Below are 24287 nucleotides of genomic sequence, written 5' to 3' on the forward strand. Positions count from 1 at the left end.
AGGGGTGAGATCACATCCTGAGAAATTTAAATAAACCCATTACATAGGAACTCTTTGATTCTCCAAACAACTCTGAGGTAGGTACTTTTACCATGTCTCCTTTCGTAGATAAGGAAATTGAGGCACAGAGATAATTTGCCCACATTTCCAAGCTAGCAATGGTCAAATTGGAGTTGGATCTGAAGCAGCGTGGCTGCAGAGTCGCAGCCCCTGACCACTGCACTCGGCTGTTTCTCAATCTTCCCAGCCACTACGTCCCTGCAATTGTAGGTCACTCACTTCAGTACCACAGCTCAGGAATCTGTAGGGACCCAACACCCACTGAATGGAGCACTTTTCACTGCCCAATGCCCCACCCCCATGTGCTCAGGTAACTCAATCCCAGCTGAAATTCCACAGCCAGTCATCACAACCCCATCCCGGCATCTATGCCCTGCCCAACTCTCCATCTATCAACACGCTTGGCTACACCCCAACCCAACCCTATAGCAGTTCTTGCACAAATATGCCAACTGGACTGACTTTAACTTCTTAATTGCTACGACACTGACCTCAGTTGGACCCCTAGTGCTGTGTGGCAATTACATTCCCCTAGGCCACAAGTCCACTAACGGGCCCCCCTCTCTGGGCTCGTGCTCTCTTCCTTCTTTGCTGGATGTCTGCATGAACTATTACTACCTGAGACATTGATACAATAGGTTAATCTTAAAACTAAGGCTGATAGCAACAATTCGTTCTTCTCCTTCTTCTTCCTTCTCCTTATCTTTTGCTTGTCTGTGATGTATTCTGCAAGGACATTTAGCAACTTCAGAGAATGTCCATAACTATGTTTCTGCCTCTAATACATAATAAGTAACACAGTCATACGTCATAGAGATGAAAAATTAATCCTATTCAAACCAAAACTGACTTGACATAATTTATACTATAAAATAGCAAGGGAGTAATAGCAGCTGAAATCTTGTTTTGGGGGAAAGGTGAAATGAGTTATTCTCATGCTGAAGGGATTCCTTCCCTCCTGACTACTAGAGCAGGTATCTTACATTCTTTATGTGCTGAAGACAAAGGAGGATTTACTGCACTATAAATTTCCCAGAAACATTCATTTTCTCTAAGAGCAGTTTACTTTTCATTTCCTCTTACTGAACAACATATGGGTTCTCATAAGTAGGTTCAAGAATATCATAGCCATTCATCCTGTAAGATTTCCCAAAAGACATACTTCACTTAACTATTTCTCCACTTTGGCACAACAATGATTTTGTAAAAGAAATAGTGAAAACAATTTAACTAAAATAGATAACTTATTTGCAACATAAGGTTATCCCTTTCTACATAAATGAATTATCATTAAGGATCTACAGACTAAATGTTGAAGACATTTATCTTATATTCAGCTACCATATTTCTAGAAATGGATGAAAATTAATTTTACAGGGAGACTATTTTTATCTGGAAGACAAAAAGAGGCCATCCTCATTGGCTTCTAGGTAATATCTCTCAACTCTGTTAAACTGAGGTTATAAAACTAAAACTTACATGCTTAGGGAACAGTCAAGTAAACACGTGTTGTTCACCAGAGACGCCAATACGTACAGGATAGTTTTTGAAATTATTTGCACCAACAAACACAAAGAAATGATATAAATATCATTATGCAAAAAAGCCAACAATCATACCTTTTTAGTCGTATTGTTCTCAAACACATTTAATTCTGTTCTTTGTTTTGCTGTAAGCTTTTGTATCCCTTTCAATCCTTTTTCTCTTTGCAGCAAGATCCTCTCCAATGTCAGCTACATAGTAAATGAAAATGCATTAAAAGCTAATGTTGAAAAGTAGCTTCTTTGCATATATTGAAATCAATATGGGACATGATGGTTCAGCAATATCAGAGGGATATTTAAAATGTAAAATGCAAAGATCATTTCAAAAAAGCAAGATTTACTCATTTTCTGTAAAACCTTTCAGGTATTAATATTAGTTTTCCAATTCCAATTGGTGGAACAACAAATCACTTAATTGACAGATGATGGGAAAAAAAGCAAATAAACAGTTTCTTTCTTTTTTTTTTTTGAGACGGAGTTTCGCTCTTGTTACCCAGGCTGGAGTGCAATGGCGCGATCTCGGCTCACCGCAATCTCCGCCTCCTGGGTTCAGGCAATTCTCCTGCCTCAGCCTCCTGAGTAGCTGGGATTACAAGCACGCGCCACTATGCCCAGCTAATTTTTTGTATTTTTAGTAGAGACGGGGTTTCACCATGTTGACCGGGATGGTCTCGATCTCTTAACCTCGTGATCCACCCGCCTCGGCCTCCCAAAGTGCTGGGATTACAGGCTTGAGTCACCGCGCCCGGCCAGTTTCTATTTTTTTAATGTGCAGAAAGGATTACAAACACGGACTTTAATTTCTACATTTGCAAAATGTCCTACAATTCAAAGGACATGTTTTCATGAAATACTGTCACAACCCATTATGTAAAGAACACAGAAGTATCTTATTTAATAAGACCATCAAAAGGGTAGAAATAATACACAATAAGGAAAGTATTTTTAAGCAATTTAGTGATTGATGCTATTAACAGTATTTTAGTAAAAGCAGAAATGCCCATGGGTATAAAAATTGGGGTTTAAGCAGATAAAGAAATACATTCAAAAACATGTTTGAAATATTTTCTGGGAGCTTTTTATATGACATTTTTATCCATGGTGCTGTGTTTCAGAAAACTATAATGCTGCAAAGAATGCTTTCCTAAACATGGTATCACATCAGATATCTACCATCAATTGTAGTTTTCAGCAGTCATAAAAGATCTGCGCCATAGTACAATTGTTTTTACATACAGTCTCCATCTATAACTCTCAGTGTATTAGGCAGCTCACAAAACCAGCACTTTGTCACCACCAAGCAGAGCAAAGCTTTCCAAATATTCTGCTTGTATGAATTATCGCCATAGAAGAGCTGAAAATTGAATTGAGCTTCTTAAAAATGAGTATTGTCTCCATTGTCTCTACAGAAATTTTCTCAAACTGTTTTGAAAATATTGTTCTATAACAGTCAGTGCAATTAGTATTTCACATGGCAATATAAAATTTATGAGTTTTTTCATCCAATTAATTACATGTTTCTCACTGGGTAGAAAAGTTGTCTTTACTTTTCTACTACACAGGTTATTACTGGAATAATAATAGAAAATCATCATTTTTGAGAATTCATTTTTCTCTGGTACTTTAAAGAAAACAAAATCAGAAAGTTGTGCCAATAGAATAGCTAAATTAGGAAGATGAAAAACTCATATTAAACACTCTGAGCACATAGGGACAGGAAGAGGGGAACAACAGACACCTGGGCCTACTTGAGGGTGGAGGGTAGGAGGAGGGTGAGGATGAAAACCACCCATCAGGTACTATGCTTATAATCTGGGTGGCAAAATAATCTGTACACCAAACCCCTGTGACATGCAATGTATTTATATAACAAACCTGCACATGTACCACCAAACCTAAAATAAAACCTAAAAAAACTGATATATGAGTTAATCTGTGTACACTAAAAGGAACAAATAGAGCTGTTTCTCTTCCAATGTCCTCTAATATCCCCCAATGAAATTTCCGCGTGTACGAAAGAAAAGCCATCCCTCTCGCTTCACCATTGTTAGAAGCATTCTCACATTCTGTATCAACAATCAAAAAGGTAAGTAAGAAAAATTTATCAAACACATTATGTTAAATACTTAACATAATCTAAAATAATCTAAAATCGACACCCTAACATTACAGTTAAAAGAACTAGAGAAGCAAGAGCAAACAAATTAAAAAGTTAGCAGAAGACAAGAAATAACTAAGATCAGAGCAGAACTGAAGAAGACAGAGACACAAAAACCCCTTCAAAAAAATCAATGAATCCAGGAGCTGTTTTTTGAAAAGATTAACAAAATAGATAGACTGAGCCAGACTATTAAAGAAGAGAGAAGAATCAAATAGACACAATAAAAAAATGTTAAAAGGGATATCACCACTGATCCCACAGAAATACAAACTACCATCAGAGAATACTATAAACACCTCTATGCAAATAAACTAGAAAATCTAGAAGAAATGGATAATTTCCTGGAAGCATACACCCTCTCAAGACTAAACCAGGAAGAAGTCGAATCCCTGAATAGACCAATAACAAGTTCTGAAATTGAGGCAGTAATTAATATCCAACTAACCAAAAAAAGTCCAGGTCCAGATGGGTTTACAGCAGAATTCTACCAGAGGTACAAAGAGGAGCTGGTACCACTCCTTCTGAAACTATTCCAAACAATAGAAAAAGAAGGACTCCTCCCTGACTCATTTTATGACACCAGCGTCATCCTGATACCAAAACCTGGCAGAGACACAACAAAAAAATAAAATTTCAGGTCAATATCCCTGATGACCATTGATGTGAAAATCCACAGTAAAATACTGGCAAACCAAATTCAGCAGCACATCAAAAAGCTTATCCACTATGATCAAGTCAGCTTCATCGCTAGGATGCAAGGCTGGTCCAACATAAGCAAATCAATAAACATAATCCATCACATAAACAGAACCAATGAGAAAAACCTCATGATTATCTCAGTAGATGCAGAAAAGGCCTTCGATAAAATTCAGCAACCCTTTATGCTAAAAACTCTCAATAAACTAGGTATTGATGGAACGTGTCTCAAAATACTAAAAGATATCCCATAGCCAATATCATACTGAATGGGCAAAAGTTGGAAGCATTCCCTTTGAAAACCAGCACAAGACAAGGATGCTCTCTCTCACCACTCTAGTCAACATAGTATAGGAAGTTCTGGCCAGGGCAATCAGGCAACAGAAAGAAATAAAGGATATTCAAATAGGAAGAGAGGAAATCAAATTTTCTCTGTTTGCTGATGACATGATTGTATATTTAGAAAACCCCAACATCTTAGCCCAAAATCTCCTTAAGCTGATAAGCAACTTCAGCAAAGTCTCAGGGTACAAAATCAGTGTGAAAAAATCATAAGCATCCCTATACACCAATGTAGGATGTTAGAGGTGACTCCTGAACCTTGTGAGTGCAAAGATACACTAAGGAAATGGGGTGTCTGAAAGGAGAGCAGTAGCACACGGGGCTTGGGAGGGAGCCTGGGCCCCACCCACAGGGTGATAGCCATTCCACTCAAAGGGGAAGGGGTGGCTGGAAGGAGCCCTGGGGCAAAGTCCTAGGACCCCATCCACTTGGCATCCATTCTTCAGGGCAGCATTCCCAGCACTCCCCATTCCCGGGTCCTTGCTTCCTTTCCCAGGATGAGGAGCTGGAATACCGTGGGGACAGAGGCCTCAGAGAGCCACCCTCTCCCTGAGTCCACAGCAACCATGGGCAGCCCCTTAGTGGGAGGGCAGGCCTGCAGGGGGCGTGGCCCCACACAGCCCCACCACCTGCATGCTCACTGAGCTGAACAATCAGTGAGGAGCTCAGGAAAGCGAACTTGTTGCTGTTGCAAGAACTGAGGACCCAGGCTCTCAGAGGAGCCTAGTGATGTCTGCATCTGCAGGTCCTGTATGTATAATTTTTATTTATATATATATTTTTAAATCAAAGCATGTACATAATTCTGTGGCTGAGTTTAATTTTATCTTCATGCATAGAAATCTATAGACAACTGTAATGCAGAGACACTTTATTAGCATGACCTAACCTTTGAAATCGTGTCTAGGTGAGTCATGAATGTAGTTCATTATCAGTCAATTCTCTCCTAGTTGGGAAACATTCACACAGACACACAGGGGCCTCAATTAAACTGCGTCAGTGTGATATTTGCAGGGGCTCTAGTGATGTGTGAAACACACAGGGAAACTAAGATCTAAGTTTATGATCTTCTGTGTCAATAGGAGAGAAGAAAAGGACTTCTGAATAACATCACCATCAATTGCATCACAAAATCTCTGAAAGCAGTGCTCTAGGAGTTACAGTGATTGCATCAGGAGCAGCAGTCTTGGGGGCAATTGAGAAGGAACTCCTTTCTCTGTATAGCTCCAGAGTTCCTGAAGCTTCTCCCAATTAGAAACATACAAAATTATCACGCCTACTTACAAGTGCCATAGGACCTGGGACTACTCAGAGAAAAGGGCTGTTTAAAATAAAATGTCTAAAAAGAAACCAAAGAACATTACCCTCAAAGGCAACTTCAGTAATCCAACTATAACATTTTCAGGTATATATAATACATATATAGTCTAATACTCTAATAATATAGTAAAACAGATCAAGTTTAGAACAAATTAGGAGACATATTCCGGGTCAGATGCCAACTGTCTCTGCAATTTTGGGCAAGGTAATTAACTGCCTGGAGTTTCTGCTAAATTGAGGTTGGCAGGGTGCTGGGTTGACAAATTTAATCCTAAAAGCACCATATCTTTATTAGGGAGCTATTTCTTATATTAATAAAACTCCTTTACTAATTTAAAGGTGTTTTCCTTCCTCTACCATTTACAATTTAAAAAAATTGTCTTCAGCCAGGCGCAGTGGCTCATGCCTGAAATCCCAGCACTTTGGGAGATCGAAGCAGGTGGATCACGAGGTCAGGAGTTTGAAACCAACCTGGCCAACATGATGAAACCCTGTATCTACTACAAATACAAAAATTTGCTAGCTGTGGTGGTGCTTTCCTATAGTCCCAGCTACTCAGGAGGCTGAGGCTGAAGAATCACTTGAAACCAGGAGGCAGAGGCTGCAGTGAGCTGAGATCGTGCCACTCCACCACTCCACCCCTCCAGCCTGGGTGACAGAGCAAGACTCTGCCTCAAACAAAAAACAAACAAACACAAAAACTGTTCTCATAACTTATCTCCATTTCTGTTTTGCATTTGAACAAATGACAGTTAATTCATCCAAATTTTTTAAAGAGCATTGCTGACTGAACTCTCATAAGATGAGGCTGGTTGTATCATTTATAAAATATTTACAACGTCTCAGAGAACTCTGAATAATAAATGACTTCTATTCAAATGACAGACTTTCAACATTTTCAAACTTGGCTTTTCAACAGGTATTAAGGCTCTCAATCTCATTCCATTTGTGAGTCTACTTTAAAATGGCTTTATTCAAATGTATAACTTAATAGTTCTTTTTTTTTTTTTTTTTTTTTTGAGATGGAGTTTCGCTCTTGTTACCCAGGCTGGAGTGCAATGGCGCGATCTCGGCTCACCGCAACCTCCGCCTCCTGAGTTCAGGCAATTCTCCTGCCTCAGCCTCCTGAGTAGCTGGGATTACAGGCACGCGCCACCATGCCCAGCTAATTTTTTGTATTTTTAGTAGAGACGGGGTTTCACCATGTTGACCAGGATGGTCTCGATCTCTTGACCTCGTGATCCACCCGCCTCGGTCTCCCAAAGAATAGTTCTATTAATAGAAAAAAAATTTTCTCTATATATATTTTTAATAATAATAGTAGCAAAGGATCCACACCAAAATCAATTTTCTAGATTAATGTTGGAATCTCCTGGTTTCACTTTTGAAAAATCACTCTTAGTCTAAATTGCATCATTACATTGTTTGTAATGATATTTAAAAGATGGAGGAACGTAAACTTCACAATAACTGTTTCATTTTTAAATTTGACCCATCTTCAGTTTGTGGAACTTGTCTGAAATTGCACAACTGTTTTTATTTATAGTCTAACTGGGAAATTTCACTTATCAAAGATGCTATGGCAAAAGAAATGTCCTTTTGTCCATTGCATTCTGTGGCATGGTTCACTTATAAGCCAACAAAATGTCAAGAAATACCACTAAAATCCTTTCAGCTATGAGGCTAAATTATCATTCTTTTCAAGTTCCTGCTTTTTGAGGGACTATTATAAGAGAAGTTCACAGGTAGAAGAATTGCATTAATTTATGTACCTGCTTACTATTTTTAATTTAGACAAAAAAAGTCAGATTCCTCTTTGAACCTCAATACTAACAACTTCAATCAGTAATAACAGGCGGTCCTGTTATTTTGTACTATTTTTTTTTTGAGATGGAGTCTCACTGTGTCACCCAGTCTGGAGTCCAATGGCGCGATCTCGGCTCACTGCAACCTCCACCTCCCAGGTTCAAGTGAATCTCCTGCCTCTGCCTCCCAAGTAGTTGGGATTATAGGTTCCCACCACCACGCCCAGCTATTTTTTTTTTTTTTTTTTTTTTGTATTTTCAGTAGAGATGGGGTTTCACCAGGTTGGCCAGGCTGGTCTCTTACTCCTGACCTCAGGTGATCCACCCACCTTGGCCTCCCAAAGTGCTGGGATTACAGGTGTGAGCCACCGCACCTGGCCTCTGTACTACTTTTATTCAGCAGGAATAACAGTCTGTACTGATGGATGTACTACAGTTGTGCAAGGACTCCAGTAAACTGGCAGGCAGTGAAGAGATATGCTTCAGGAGTGTCACGAAAGTGGTGATGGATTTAGAGAGAATAGAGCCATCCATTCATCTGCCTGCCTCTGCTTAATGTATGTTGCTCCAACACCTCTATCAAAATACTGCCCCAAATACAAAACTATACTATTAGACTGCCCTTCCTTTATAACTTTCAGGGATGATCATTGTCACTTGCTAATTGCTAAACTCTTTTACAAAGTACATTTTCGATTTATTTCCCTGCATGCAACTGTATGACGTATAGTTGTTTTCAAGAAATGATGACTAAAAGGTTCTGATTGAGAGACTTGTCATTTCTTTCTTCAAAAAATGTCAACTGGTTTCCTGTTGGTTCTTTCCACTTTAATTGGCCATAGAAATCCCAGGGGTGTCAAAAGCCTTTCTTCTTGTTGCCATAGAGTTGGCCTCCTGATAGTAACAGACACACTCCACTCACAGTTATTTCAGGATCAAGTAGATCCATTGGCCATGGAGTGATGGTCTTTTCAAGTAAGGCTAATTTGAGAGGTAATAAAATATCCACACACTTTATTTCTCTTTTGCACTTGCTTGTTTTAAAATACAGTTCTACACATAAATGTTTTTGACAAGATGAACAATAGATCTATTTTTTCACTTAACAGAACAAAATTATTATAAAGGTAAGTAAAAAATGACTGTAAGTAGAATGTTCTATTTGGTTATTAATTTTCACTGGGCTTTCAAAACATTTTTCTGTATAACATATTCAGATATATTGAATACAGCAATGCAGTCAGATGTTTTATATAAGTGATCAGGCACAGTGACTCACACCTGTAATCCCAGCACTTTAGGAGGCTGACACAGGCAGATCATTTGAGGTCAGAAGTTCCAGACCAGCCTGGCCAACATGGCGAAACCCCATCTCTACCAAAAACACAGAAAAAATTAGCCAGGTGTGGTGGTGCATACCTGTAATCCCAGATACTCGGGTGGCTGAGGCACAAGAATTGCTTGAACCCAGGAGGTGGAGGTTGCAGTGAGCTGAGATCATGCCACTGCACTCCAGCCTGGGTGACAGCGAGGCTCTGTCTAAAATAAAATAAAATAAAACATGTAAGTGTAACATGTAAGATTAAACATAATCTTATGTGGTGATACCTGAATTGTTTCTTTTTTCTTTACTTTTATTTCACACTGGTATTTTTTCACCTGCTTTAGAGAGTTGTGTGTTCATAATAAAAGCTCCCTTTTCTACATAGTTGGTTTTTCCTTCTTCTCTCAACATTTTAAAAAAATTCTACAAAACCTACACAATCAACATTCCTCCTTTTGATTTAAGCTTCATTATTGATTTATCCCCAACAGCATTACAGTTTTTCAGCAGCTTGGAAATGGAACCAAATAATGTTTAATTCTCCCAGCAGTGAGGTGAGGAAACATGCACAGAGCATTGCTTCCTGGAAAACTCCCCCAAGCCTGGCATCCAGTGTGGTTACTGGGGCATATAAGCATGGCAGACTGTCTGCATGACTGAACTTAGTTGCCAGCCCCTCCAGAGGTCCAGACTGATACAGGTGGCCCAAACCCCCACTATAAATCACATTGTTACCATTAACTATCTAGCATAACTCAAAGCTCTAGATACACAAAGACATTATTATCAGGTGAGATATTCCAAGGGTTTGGATTTTATCTCCTGGAAAGCTGTCAAAGAACAGACCTTTCTTTGGAAAGTGCAGGGTCTGGACAACACAGACCTGCTGAGCTAACCTCCTACTGCACTCTCAGTGAGTGGCTCATTCAACTCTTATTCTGAGTTCTTGCTCTCTCTTTCTAAAATGTTCAGATCCTTATGAATGAATGGATGGGAAAATCTGGGAAACACAGCACTCACTGTAAACACACCATTCCTAGAATTTAGCTCCTCTTCAACAACCCAGGCTTTTGAACTGGGTCAAAGTCACTATGCCAGGATGACACTTTTTTTTTAACCTTAGAATGAATTCCTCCCTGATGGGTCCTCATCATCCAGGTAACAAGGCTCCTGGATGACCCATGGCATCCACAGGGCACACCAGAGTCTGAATCACAGCTTATTTTCTGGATTGCCCTTGGCCTCGGCAGGATGATTCCACATCTTCCAAATTCTAGATATCCTAATATCACAATATTTCTTATCCCTGTTTCTTAATGAAAGGGTAAATGGAGGTAGAGCTGTTTCTCAACAATCTGTAACAACACATTTTTCTTTCTATCATTCAGTACTTAATTGGAAATCAAAGCCCTTTTCTAATGTATTGATAACATTGGAAATTGATGACTACTGTGTAGTTGTACTTAATCTATACGATGCTAATTCCTAATATGGGCTATTGAGGCAGCAGAGCTGCAGGTGACAACATATGCACTTCTCTACCCCTCTGCCAAAACTCCCGGTAACTGTCAAATGAGCAGAGGACAGGGGAAACAATAGGAATATTTTAAAACTGTGGTTTTCAGGATGGGAATGTATTAATATCACACAACCTAATTATTTCCAAACTTTCTGTGTATTGTTGGATATCACCCAAGCTTCAGAGCTGTCAGAGCAAACCTCAAAGATGAGGAGCCAACAGGTAAAAAGTCAAGCCAAACAAAAACAGCCTGTTTCTCAAGGACTAGGATTTTTAGTTCAATTACATTTCCTTGCCATCTAAATAGTTAGATGCAATAACCCATAGATAGAGCCAGTGTAGAAAATATTTCAACCTAACATAATAGTGTCTAAAGGGGGGTAGTAAATGTTCTACTCAATTTGTTTCAGCCATTCTATTGGAATTCCAATTAATTTGAATTAATGGTAAATATATGGAATGTCATATAGTGAAATAACCTATTTATAGCATGCCAGGTTTCATGGAAAACAGGTAACAAATCATGTGTTTTTTTAAATTTTACTTTAAGTTCTGGGGTACATGTATAGATCATGCAGGTTGTTACATAGGTATACACGTGCCATGGTAGTTTGCTGCATCCATCCCCCGTCACCTACATTAGGTATTTCTCCAAATGTTAATCCCTCCCCAATCTCCCCAACCCCTGCTATCCCTTCCCTAGTCCCCCACCCCCAACAGACGCCAGCGTGTGATGTTCCCCTTCCTGTGTCCATGTGTTCTCATTGTTCAACACCCACTTATGAGTAAGAACGTGCGGTGTTTTGTTTTCTGTTCTTGTGTCAGTTTGCTGAGAATAATGGTTTCTAGCTTCATCCATGTCCCTGCAAAGGACATGAACTCATCCTTCTTTATGGCTGCATAGTATTCCATGGTGTATATGTGCCACATTTTCTTTATCTTGTCTATCACTGATGGGCATTTGGGTTGGTTCTAAGTCTTTGCTATTGTAAACAGTGCCACAGTGAACATACGTGTGCATGTATCTTTATAATGGAACAATTTATAATCCTTTGGGTATATACCCAGTAATGGAATTGCTGGGTCAAATGGAATTTCTATTTCTAGATCCTTGAGGAATTGCCACACTGTCTTCCACAATGGTTGGACTAATTTACACTCCCACCAACAGTGTAAAAGCATTTCTATTTCTCCACATCCTCTCCAGCATCTGTTGTCTCCAGAGTTTTTAATGATTGCCATTCTAACTGGCACGAGATGGTATCTCACTGTGGTTTTGATTTGCATTTCTCTAATGACCAGTGATGATGAGCAGTTTTTCATATGTGTGTTGGCCTCATAAATACCTTCTTTTGAAAAGTGTCTGTTCATATCCTTTGCCCACTTTTTGATGGGGTTGTTTTTTTCTGGTAAATCTGTTTTAGTTCTTTGTAGATTCTGGATATTAGCCCTTTGTCAGATGGATACATTGCAAAACTTTTTTCCAATTCTGTTGGTTGCCAGTTCACTCTAATGATTGTTTCTTTTGCTGTACAGAAGCTCTTTTGTATAAGGTGTAAGGAATGGGTCCAGTTTCAGCTTTCTGCACATGGCTAGCCAGTTTTCCCAACACCATTTATTAAACAGGGAATCCTTTTCCCTTTGCTTGTTTTTATCAGGTTTGTCAAAGATCAGATGGTTGTAGATGTGTCACATTACTCCTTTGGCCTCTGTTCTATTCCATTGGTCTATATGTCCGTTTTGGTACCAGTGCCATGCTGTTTTAATTACTGTAGCCTTGTAGTATAGTTTGAAGTCAGGTAGTGTGATGCCTCCAGCTTTGTTCCTTTTGCTTAGGATTATCTTAGCTATGCAGGCTCTTTTTCGGTACCATATGAAGTTTAAGGTGGAGAACATAAACGATTTGATGGAGCTGAAAAACACAGCATGAGAACTTCGCAAAGCATACACAAGTTTCAATAGCTGAATCGATCAAGTAGAAGAGAGGATATCAGAGATTGAAGATCAACTCAATGAAATAAAACAAGAAGGCAAGACTAGAGAAAAAAGAGTGAAAATAAATGAACAAAGCCTCCAAGACATGAGGGATTATGTGAAAAGACCTAATCTATGTTTGATCGATGTACCTGAATGTGACAGGGAGAATGAATCCAAGCTGGAAAACACTCTTCAGGATATCACTCAGGAGAACTTCCCCAACTAGCAAGGCAGGCGAACATTCAAATCCAGGAAATACAGAAAACACCACAAAGATACTCCTCAAGAACAACAACCTCAAGGCACATAATTGTCAGATTCACCAGGGTTGAAATGAAGGAAAAAGTGCTAAGGGCAGCCAGAGAGAAAGTCGGGTTACCCACAAAGGGAAGCCCATCAGAGTCCCAGTGGCTCTCTCAGCAGAAACCCTACAAGCCAGAAGAGAGTGGGGGCCAATATTCAACATCCTTAAAGAAAAGAAATTTCATATCCAGCCAAGCTAAGCTTCATAAGTGAAGGAGAAATAAAATCCTTTATGGACAAGCAATTGCTGAGAGATTTCGTCACCACCAGGCCTGCCTTACAAGAGCTCCTGAAGGAAGCTCTAAACATGGAAAGAACAACCAGTACCAGCCACTGCAAAAACATACCAAATAGTAAAGACTATCGACACAATGAAGAAACCGTGTCAACTAATGTGCAAAACAACCAGCTTGTATCACAATGGCAGGATCAAATTCACACATAACAATATTAACCTTACATGTAAATGGGCTAAATGCCCCAATCAAGACACAGACTGGCAACTTGGATAAAAATTCAAGACCCATCGGTGTGCTGTATTCAGAAGACACATCTTACATGCAGAGATACACATAGACTCAAAATAAAGGGAGGAGGAATATTTACCAAGCAAATGGAGAGCAAAAAAAAGCAGGGATTGCAATCCTAGTCTCTGATAAAACGGACTTTAAACCAGCAAAGATCCAGAGACAAAGAAGGGCATTACATAATTGTTACAATGCAACAAGAAGAGCTAACTATCCTAAATGTATATGAACCCAATACAGGAGCAGTCAGATACATAAAGCAAGTTCTTAACAACCTACAAAGAGACATAGACTCCCACACAATAATAGTGGGAGACATTAACACTCTACTGTCAGTATTAGACAGATCAATGAGACAGAAAATTAGCAAGGATAAGCAAATCACTTTTAAAAAATCAATACCAATCAGGCCAGGTGTGGTGGCCCACACCTGTAATCCTAACACTTTGGAAGGCCGAGGTGGGAGGATTGCTTGAGGCCAGGAGTTCAAGACCAACCTGGCCAACTTAGAAAAAAATTAACACCAACAAGTACAGTGAGATGAAAGAACACTAGCTACCATCTACTCTTGGTTTAATACTCTTAAATCCTGGAGAAGGCTGGCATACATGAAGTCTCTCCAGGAAGACATTTGAGGCAGAAAACTGGAATAGGAGCAGGCAGTGTGTTATTTCATCTTCTGAAATGGGGACTTTATTAACTCACCTGAGTATAAAGTCAGGAAAGAAGGTATTTTTCAGGACTGTTTAATTAAGCGTCATTCTGTTTATCAAAACAGGGAAATGTGGCAGCAATTTCTAACCATATGGGATTTTTGAAAATATATGAGAAACGTGATTATGTGTTTAGCTGAATATTATATAAAATGTATGCAAAATCCTGAGAAGACTTTTGAACTAAGTTCCTAAAATCATCCTCTGGTGCATCCTATTTGATATGCTGCTGTGCGCATACAATTATTCCAATAGAAATAAAGCAGAGCCTCAATGAAACCAACCCAGCCCCCTTTAATGAGCTGCTTCTTGTAATTGTAGATATCCATAATAGTTTACTACGACTGTAATATAACAAGACAAAACCTATAATTTTTTAAAGGAATAGAACCAATATAAAAACAAAGGTGTTTCATACTACTTACAGAAGATAAATATATCCTGCAAGCTGAATAATGGCACATCAGCTTGTGCTGTTCTAAGTCATCTAAATATCATCAGTGCCTTTCATTACAGCCTCATGCCCAGTGCTTAAAAAATCAAAGTTCACTTTCAAGGAACGTCATTTAGAAACTGCTGATCATCTAAGCTTTGGGAGGTCAAGGACACTCTTATTTCCTTTATACTTACAAGTTTAATTTGATGTTTGCCAACATAGACTTAGGTATAAATTTCACAGCAAGATGCTAAGCAGAGCCCCATACAGAATATTTCTGAGTGGGGTTTGTTAAATATTAGATTATTTTTATGACTGGGACATTACAGATGCGATCATCAATGAATAAAAAAATAAATTTTAACAACTTTCTCTTGCATCAAGTTGAAACTCATGCCTCAATAGAGCAAGTTTCAGGAACAGGTGGGATTTCAGGTAACATGGAGAACAGCAGCTCAGATCCACTTCTTAAAGGGGAACTCCCCCTTGACGTGAAGCCAGCAACTCACTCTGCGTGCAGAACATGCAGCATATTTCCATGCCAGGGAGAGGAAAGTGTGACCTCATTCATTCACTCATTCAGTCATTCCCTTATTCATTTATCTAATAGTTGTCAAAACTCCTAGTATGTGTTGGGCATGGTACTACATGCTAAGTATATAAAATCTCTTTTCTAAACTCAAAAAGTTGTAAGCAGGTGGTAGTAGTGGTCAGGGTAAAATACATTTGTGAAAGGAAGAAGTTCCAGTGACAAGTGCTACAATAGATGGTAAGTGATATAGGAGCCACAGGAAAAAAGGACAGATTATTTATAGTGTGGATAGGGAAGACTTTGCAACAGGAGAAAGTATCTGAGATTACTTTAAAAGGATAAGAACAAAAAGTTACTCCAGTGGAAAATGGGTACAAAAACTAGAAAAATGGGGCATTTTTGTTTGGGAGTCATAAAAGGTGGAGTATACTTGGAAAAAATAAGTTTTCTATAGAACTGTAAGAGATGTCAGGGTCTGTGTGAGTTATAGTTTCAGGAGATAAAGTTGAAGATATTTGGGTACAATATCTTGTGGTATATTATAAGCCAAGAGAGAATATAGGTTTTACTTCTGCAGGTCAGTGGTTCTCAATTGGAGGCAACTTTGAGCCCCGTCCCTGGGATATTTGGCAAGGTCTATATTTTGCTGGTACAACTGGGGAGGTGGGCAGGCTACTGGCATCTAGCAGGTGGAGACCAAGGATGCCGCTAAGCATCCTACACTGCACAGGGCAGTCCCTACAGCAAAGACTCTGACCCAAATGTCAACAGTGCTGGGGTGAGCAACCTTGCTCTAGATTATGGAGAGTAACTGAAAGATTTTACATATGGGAGAGAAGAGGTAGTTTCTAGGAAGATGACGTGGCCCCTTCCAGGAGGTTTGCCACATCATGATGGTCATCAGAATGCTGGGTGTCAGTAAGACAAACAACGTTCGCCTGCAGGGAGAAAGATCAACTAACTTCTTCAGCATCTACTCTGCGCTGGACATTCAGTGTGTTATATCAATCCCCACACGATATTGGCAACTGCTACTTTCCGCAGCAGTGGGGAACGTCAGATGAAACAGGATGAGACTAGAGGCTGGGAGACCATACAGATCAATGTTCACTCTCACGTGAAAACGGTGGAGGTCTGGACTGTAGCAGTGTCCATGGAGATGGAGATGGGAGAACAAAGAGGAAGATCAAATCAAAAGGAGTTTTTTAACAATTACATGTGAGAAGGGATTAGCCACCAAATGGAAGGTTTACAGAACGACTTTGAGGTGGCTAGTTCAGAAGAGTGGGTAGCTGCAGAGACTACAAAACAAAGTCTCAGAGGGCAGGTACAGGGCTACCCACACTTGTGACCTTTGAGGTGCTCATGGGAGGTTCAGATGTAGATGCCTGGTAAGCAAAGGTAAAATTAAGTCTCCAGTTGTAAAGAGACCTCAAACAGAGATGTGTTTAAGAGTTTGCAACGTCACGATGGTCATCAAAACACTATGTGTCATTAAGAGAAACAATAATTGCCTGCAGGGAGAAAGATCAACTAATTTATTGAACATCTACTCTGTGCTGGACACTCTATGTGTTATGATCTCAATCTCCCCATGATGTTGGCAAGGAGACTGAATGCAGATAGGCCTAGGAAGGTGCTCAAAATCAGGCAGCCAGTCAGAAGCAGAGCCAAGCTTGCAACAATGTCTCTCCAAAACCAGTCGCCATCCATTCATTCTTTCAATAGTATTTATAAAGTGAATTGCTGCGAGGAGAGGAGAAGCTACAGAGCAGGTTGAGAAGGAAGACCCTGAGATAGGAAAAGAAAAGGTGAAGAATGATGTCATCAAGTCCAAAGGAAGGAAGAGCTTCAAGTAATAGTTTCAGTTATCAATTATAAAAAGACTCAGAGTCAGACCAGAGGATGTTTCTGTCATAAATTGCGATCCAAATGATATCAAGTCATGCACACACACACACAGACTTTTATCAGAATTAGAATGTGTACACTGCATTAGACACTGACCGTCATCAGGGACTTGCTGGAGTGGAAGGAGCAAAAAAACAGACAGTAATTTGTATAAAAGCACTTAGCATTTGAGGAAGTAGAGCCAGAAGAACAGAAAGAGGGCAGGGTGGTTGCTAAAGGGAAGATATTTTACAGATGAAGATTCAGACTTGAGCATAGATGTAGGCTGAAGGACTTGAGTTGAAAAACCAAGGTTTAAGTATGCAGGAGAGACGGTCTAAATGAGAGAATGAGGAGTTGGCCTTGGAGTGGAGCAGGGTCTACTCTTCCTCTAAAATAGTGGTCTTCAATCTTGTTGAGCCCATAGACTCTCTTGAGAATCTTGTGAACATTTTTAGGTGTCTCCCCAGAAAAACATACGTAAACATTCACAAAACTGGGTATGATCTTAGGGAGTTATTGCTAAAATCTCCTAAGCTTCAAATTTAACACACTCTCCTTGAAAGTGAAGAGGTGCTATTAATGTTATAGAGGACAACAGGCTCCATCTAAGCTTCAAGCAATCCCAGATTGGTGAATTAGAAGTGGCTGGAGAATGTGATGAGTTGGATTTCCTCTGTGCCGACATTGATTAATGAGGCCTGACTGAATCACAGTGACAGTTCCCCTGAAAAGAGCAGTTTGAGTTTGTTAGGAAAATGGTGTTCTGGAAATTGATTTCTTTCAAACAATTGGCCCCTGTGAAATCCTTGCAACATCCTTGTGTGAATCCAGGGTTACATGGATAAACTCTGAAAGCCACTGATGTGGAAATTCCTAATGTAGAAAAGGTATCAGAAATCTTTCTGGAAATATTTACACCTGGAGTATCAATTTGGTATATCCCAGGGGAAGTATCCAGTGTGAGGAAATCAACAAGAGCCCAAAGTTTTGCATTCTATTTACTGAGTAAAAATGCATAGATTGCTACATGACAAGACCTGTTCCAAGGGCTTTATGAACTAATTCATTAAATCCTCATCACAAGCCTACTAGATGGATACTAATATTATTGCCATTTTACAGAGAAGGCGATAGAGGCACAGTGAGATAGCAGGGTTGATCTTGGTTTGGGTCAGAGACTAGATCTGGAACCAGGCTGTCTGTTTCCAGAGTCTGGCCTCCCACTTTTACTCTATGTTGAGAAAGTTTACATATTATAATATGTTCACACATTCACTCAGTCAATTTTTTTTTTTTTTTTTTTTGAGATAGAATCTTGCTCTGTTGCCCAGGCTGGAGTGCAGTGGAGCATTCTCGGCTCATTACAACCTCCACTTCTTCCTGGGTTCATGCAATTCTTCTGCCTCAGCCTCCCGAGTATTTGGGACTACAGGCATGTGCCATCACACCCAGCAAATTTTTGTATTTTTAGTAGACATGGAGTTTCACCATGCTGGCCAGGCTGGTCCTTAAGCTCATCAGCTTAAGGAGATTTTGGGCTGAGATGATGGAGTCTTCTAAAAATACAATCATGTCATCTGCAAATAGAGAAAATTTGACTTCTTTTCCTAACTGAATACACTTTACTTCTTTTTCTTACCTTATTGCCCTGACCAGAACTTCCAATACTATGTTGAATAGGAGTGGTGAGAGAGGGCATCCTTGTCTTGTGCTGGTTTTCAAAGGAATGCTTCCAGTTTTTGCCCATTCAGTAGTATTGGCTATGGATTTGTCATAAATAGCTTTTAGTATTTTGAGATATGTTCCATCAATATCTAGTTTATTGAGAGTTTTTAGCATAAAGGGCTGTTGAATTTTGTCAAAGGCCTTCTCTGTATCTATTGAGATGATCATGTGGTTTTTGTCTTTGGTTCTGTTTATGTGATGGATTATGTTTATTGATTTGCTTATGTTGACCCAGCCTTGCATCCCAGGAATGAAGCCTACTTGATTGAGATAGATAAGCTTTTTGATGTGCTGTTGGATTCGGTTTGCCAATATTTTATTGAGGATTTTTGCATCAACATTCATCAAGGATATTGGCCTGAAATTTTCTTTTTCAGTTGTGTCTCTGCTAGGATTTGGTATCAGGATGATATTGGTGTCATAAAATGAGTTAGGGAGGATTCCCTCTTTTGTATTGATTGGAATCATTTCAGAAGGAATGGTACCAGCTCCTCTTTGTACCTCCGGTAGAATTCGGCTATAAACCCGTCTATTCCTGGACTGTTTGTGGTTGGTAGGCTATTAATTGCTGCCTCCATTTTAGACCTTGTTATTCGTCTGTTCAGGGATTTGACTTCTATCTGGTTTAGTCTTGGGAGGGTGTAAATGTCCAGGAATTTATCTGTTTCTTTTAGATTTTCTGGTTTATTTGCATAGAGGTGTTTATAGTATTCTCTGATGGTAGTTTGTATTTCTGTGGGATCGGTGATGATATCCCCTTTATCATTTTTTATTGCATCTATTTGATTCTTCTCTCTTTTCTTCTTTATTAGTCTGGGTAGCAGTCTATTTTGTTGGTCTTTTCAAAAAACCAGCTCCTGGATTTATAGATTTTTTGAAGGGTTTTTAGTGTCTCTATCTCCTTCAGTTCTGCTCTGATCTTAGTTATTTCTTGTCTTCTGCTAGCCTTTGAATTTGTTTGTTCTTGCCCTCTAGTTCTTTTAATCATGACATTAGGCTGTCAATTTTAGATCTTTCCTCCTATCTCTTGTGGGCATTTAGTGCTATAAATTTCCCTCTACTCACTGCTTTAAATGTGTCCCAGAGATTCTGATACATGGTGTCTTCGTTTTCATTGGATTCAAAGAACATCTTTATTTCTGCTTTCATTTTGGTGTTTATCCAGCAGTCATTCAGGAGCAGGTTGTTCAGTTTCCATGCAGTTGTGCGTTTTTGAGTGAATTTCTTAATCCTGAGTTCTAATTTAATTACACTGTCGTCTGAGAGACTGTTTGTTATGATTTCCATTCTTTTAGATGTTGTTCATATCTATGAACACATGCATAATGGGAGAGATTGATGGCTCTTGTCATCAATTACATTACATTAAAACTGATATACATAATTTCCCCTATACAAATTGTGTGACTACAAGACTGAAGATTCTTATGAACTATTTGTGTGTGTGTGTGGAAGAAGAGTGATTTTTGAAGTCTTTGAAAAGAAGGAAGGATTGAATGTGACTGTTGATTATACTGTGATGTTCTTTTGCCTCCAAAAAATGTAGAGTTGAGAACATCTACAACTGTGAGGATACCAAGAATGCTCATTTCTGTTTCATAATACTTACTGTGTTTTTTCCTGATATTATAGTCTTGCTTTTAAATGTACTGGGCTGAATCTTTCTTTACATTTTTAGTGTGTCCTGCACAAATAATTCTTAGTCATTTTTTTCAATATACATTTCCTTGCGGCATGGTCTACATGTCCCCTATTGGATCACAGTGTAGATTCTGAATTCGCACCTCCCACATGTTAAGTTGACAGCTGCATAACCTCAAAATGCATTCTGGCAATGATGAATGCCAATATTTTATGATGACATCCCAGGAATTTGATTGCAGCTGCTCACTGATATGAGTGGTATCTTTATTATTGGGCGAATTAAACAGACACATTAAGTACATTTGTAGCCAATGCTAGATTGTAAAAGAATATATTTCTTATAGTGAACAGTGAGAAACAACTAAAATGTCCATCAATGGAGGAATGGTTAACTAAATTACAGCATAGCTATGCCATGGAACGCCCCACAAAGAAAGTAGCCTGACCTGTGTCAGGCTCTCTATTAAGTGCTTTATACTTGTTTCATTTAATTCTCACAACAACCTTGTAAAATTCCCATTTTATAGATGAGGACAAGAAGACTTGTCCAAAGTCACATAGTAAATGGTGCAATAGTTAGACCTAAGTTCTATGTACCTCCAAATCCATTTTCTTATCCAGTTATACTCGCCTAGCTCATGAATGTCAAAGCTATACATACTGTTAACTCTCTTTTCGTGGAGATTTGGTTCAAGATGAACATTAAGTTATATAACCACAGAGGAGAGGAAGAGACTTAGGTCATAGTAAAATTAAACCTATCTAAATGTCAATGCTAAATTACTTCCAAAGGAGGTAAGTTTTCTATGCATTCCGTAACTGAAAGGAAATTCAAGAATATACACCAAAATTCTGGTAATATGTGCTAAGTCAGGATTTTCATATATTCTCAGGGCTGTCACTGTTTAAAATGACAAATTATAAGTGAAGTAACAGAAAAGCCATACTTTTGCTCAAATATAATTATTGATACTGTAAAGTATCACTTGTATGTTTATCTTTATAACTTCTCATTCTTTTAATATTTACAGATGGACAAAAGAGAAAGAAATCTTTAAGAAAGAAACTGGATTCACTAGGAAAGGAGAAAAACAAAGATAAAGGTAAAAGATAAAGTAACTACTGCAAATCCATCTACCATGGAGCATAATGGTTAAATTTGGTGGGGTTATTGAATTGCGTAGATATACGTGGTTCAACTCTGTTATGAAAACTGGATTTCTACAATGGAATGCCATTAAGGGCTGTCTTGGTCTACTCTTCTGTGTTTGAATAGCGCTGTTCTGAACTGATGAATTCAGCTTGTTTGAGGAGAGTTTGACCTCGGCCAAGTTTATGGTTCCAATTATGATTTCGACCAATCAGCTATGCATAAAGAGGACTTGGGTTGAGTAGCCAGGGACAGCATCTCTAACACTAACCAGCTGTCTGGCAAATCCAGACAGGCAGGGTTAGTTGAATGAGAGTTTGAATTCACCTACCATGACTACTGGAAAGAAAATAGTCTCATCCTCATAAGTTATTGAAGATAGGCCATTCTCAGCATTTTTTTTTCACCCAGTTGAAAAATATTTATTTGCAACTAACCTGAATGCTTACATTTTACTTTGTTACATTGCCTCAGCCAAGATAGGTTAAAGCAAATGCCCTTAATATTTTGGGGGTCACAGAGTCCTTTAAGAATCATTGACAACAATGATGCTCTACCAAAGGCCCGAAACTCACCCAGTGCCCACCCCATCACCCCCTAAATTAAGAATTCCTAGATCAGACATTCAGTTGAGTTAACAAGTATTTTCCTTTTTAAAAATCCAGGGGCTTTAGGGAATAGTCAGTGGCTGTCAATATTTTTTTAACTCTTGTTTTAGGTTCAGGGGTACATGTGCAGGTTTGTTGTACACATTATTTCATCACCCAGGTAATCAGCATAGTACCCAATATATAGTTTTTTTATTCTCACCTTCCTCCTACCCTCTACCCTCAAGTAGGCTCCAGTGTCTGTTGTTCCCTTCTTTGTGTCCATATGAACACGATGTTTAGCTCCCATTTATAAGTGCATTCTCAGCATTTTTATGTTAGATCACAGTATGCTCATCTTTTGCTTCATATGTTTTGGGGATTGTTTACTCTCATCATACTGTTTTGTGTCCCCTTCTGCATCTATTTAGGGAACTAAAACTTTAGGCCAGGCACGGTGGCTCACGCCTATAATCCCAGCACTTTGGGAGGCCGAGGCAGGTAGATCACGAGGTCAAGAGATCGAGACCATCCTGGTCAACATGGTGAAACCCAGTCTCTACTAAAAATACAAAAATTAGCTGGGCATGGTGGCGCGCGCCTGTAGTCCCAGCTACTGGGGAGGCTGAGGCAGGAGAATTGCTTGAACCCAGGAGGCGGAGGTTGCGTTGAGCCGAGATCACGCCATTGCACTCCAGCCTGGGTAACAAGAGTGAAACTCTGTTTCAAAAAAAAAAAGCTTTAGCCACTCTCTCAGAGTTATTTATGGTCATTTAAAACTAATATTCTTCAAGCCCACATAATGGATGCCTGAGCCACATTGACATAGTCCCATTTTTTGTGGCTTTTTTTTTTTTTTTTTTGACAGAGTCTTGCTCTGTTACCCAGGCTGGAGTGCAGTGACATGATCTCAGCTCACTGCAACCTCCGCCTCCCGGGTTCAAACAATTCTCCTGCCTCAGCCTCCCAAGTAGCTGGGATTACAGGCACACACCACCATGCCCGGCTAATTTTTGTATTCTTAGTAGAGATGGGGTTTCACCATGTTTGCCAGACTGGTCTCAAACTCTTGACCTTGTGATCCGCCCACCTCAGCCTCCCAAAGTGCTGGGATTACAGGCATGAGCCACCATGCCCTGCTTTTTGTGGCTTATTTTTATGGTCCCTTATGAAGTGGTTGCTGAATGGTACAGTTATATGCATCTATTTTCATTTTATGTGACACAATGAATGAGTCTTGAATGAGAACAGCCATACACATCTCATCTTGGAGTCCTTTTATGTAATGATTGAATTTCTGCTTTAAAAGCAGTGGAAGGCAATGAAACCAAGGGTATTAAAAAATGCATTCGTATCAATGTTGGACAAGAGCTATTCCATACCATTGATCTCAGTCTCTACACCTATATCTTGAACCGTTATGACATTTGGTTCTTTGGACTAAAAAATGATGAAGAATTCTAAAGAATGGAAAACCATTGTTTTACTTCCTTTGGAGTGAAGTTTCTCAACCTTACTACTGTTGTCATTTTAGACTGGATATTTATCAGGGGTAGGGGCTGTCCTGTTGATTGTGAGATGTTTAGCAGCATCTCTGGCCTCTACTCACTAGATGTCAGTAACACCACCCTCAACCCAAATATCTTCAGACATTTCAAATGTTTACCTCAAATTAGAAAAAGGAAGATGAAAGTGTCAGTGATCTCTGCCCCAACTACACAGTAGAATCACTTATGGAACCTTTAAAAATTCCAAGACTCCCACCCAGGGAGGCTGCAGGAATACGTCAGGTGTGGGTATTTTTAAGAGCTTCTAATGTGCAACTTCTAGGATAAGAACTCTGATTCATATTAACTAGGATAATCACTAGGGCACGTTCTGTCACAGCAGAATCTACTGCTGGAATAATGAAGGCAAAGGGTTGTCCAGCTACCTATTATAGTCTGATAAATTGTATTATATTTAATTGAAATGTTTGTGCCCTTATTTTTGTAATGACCTAAATATTAGGAGCCAGCATTGCTCTTTT

At 39.2% G+C, this 24287-nt stretch overlaps 1 protein-coding gene across 6 annotated transcripts in view; it reads left to right on the top strand.

Moving 5' to 3' along the window:
* Positions 1 to 24287, top strand: part of ARHGAP6 (Rho GTPase activating protein 6) — a 532167-nt gene that overhangs the window by 450547 nt on the left and 57333 nt on the right. For all 6 annotated transcript variants that reach the window (XM_021674827.2, XM_064364520.1, XM_064364521.1 and 3 more), the window contains exon 3: positions 21553 to 21624. In XM_021674827.2, the coding sequence (XP_021530502.1) occupies positions 21553 to 21624 (72 nt within the window). The remainder of the gene's footprint in view (positions 1 to 21552; positions 21625 to 24287) is intronic.

This window comes from Aotus nancymaae, unplaced genomic scaffold (genome assembly GCF_030222135.1).
Source record: "Aotus nancymaae isolate 86718 unplaced genomic scaffold, 86718_ANA_hifiasm-v0.15.2.pri h1tg000058l, whole genome shotgun sequence".
Classification (NCBI taxonomy): Eukaryota; Metazoa; Chordata; class Mammalia; order Primates; family Aotidae; genus Aotus; species Aotus nancymaae.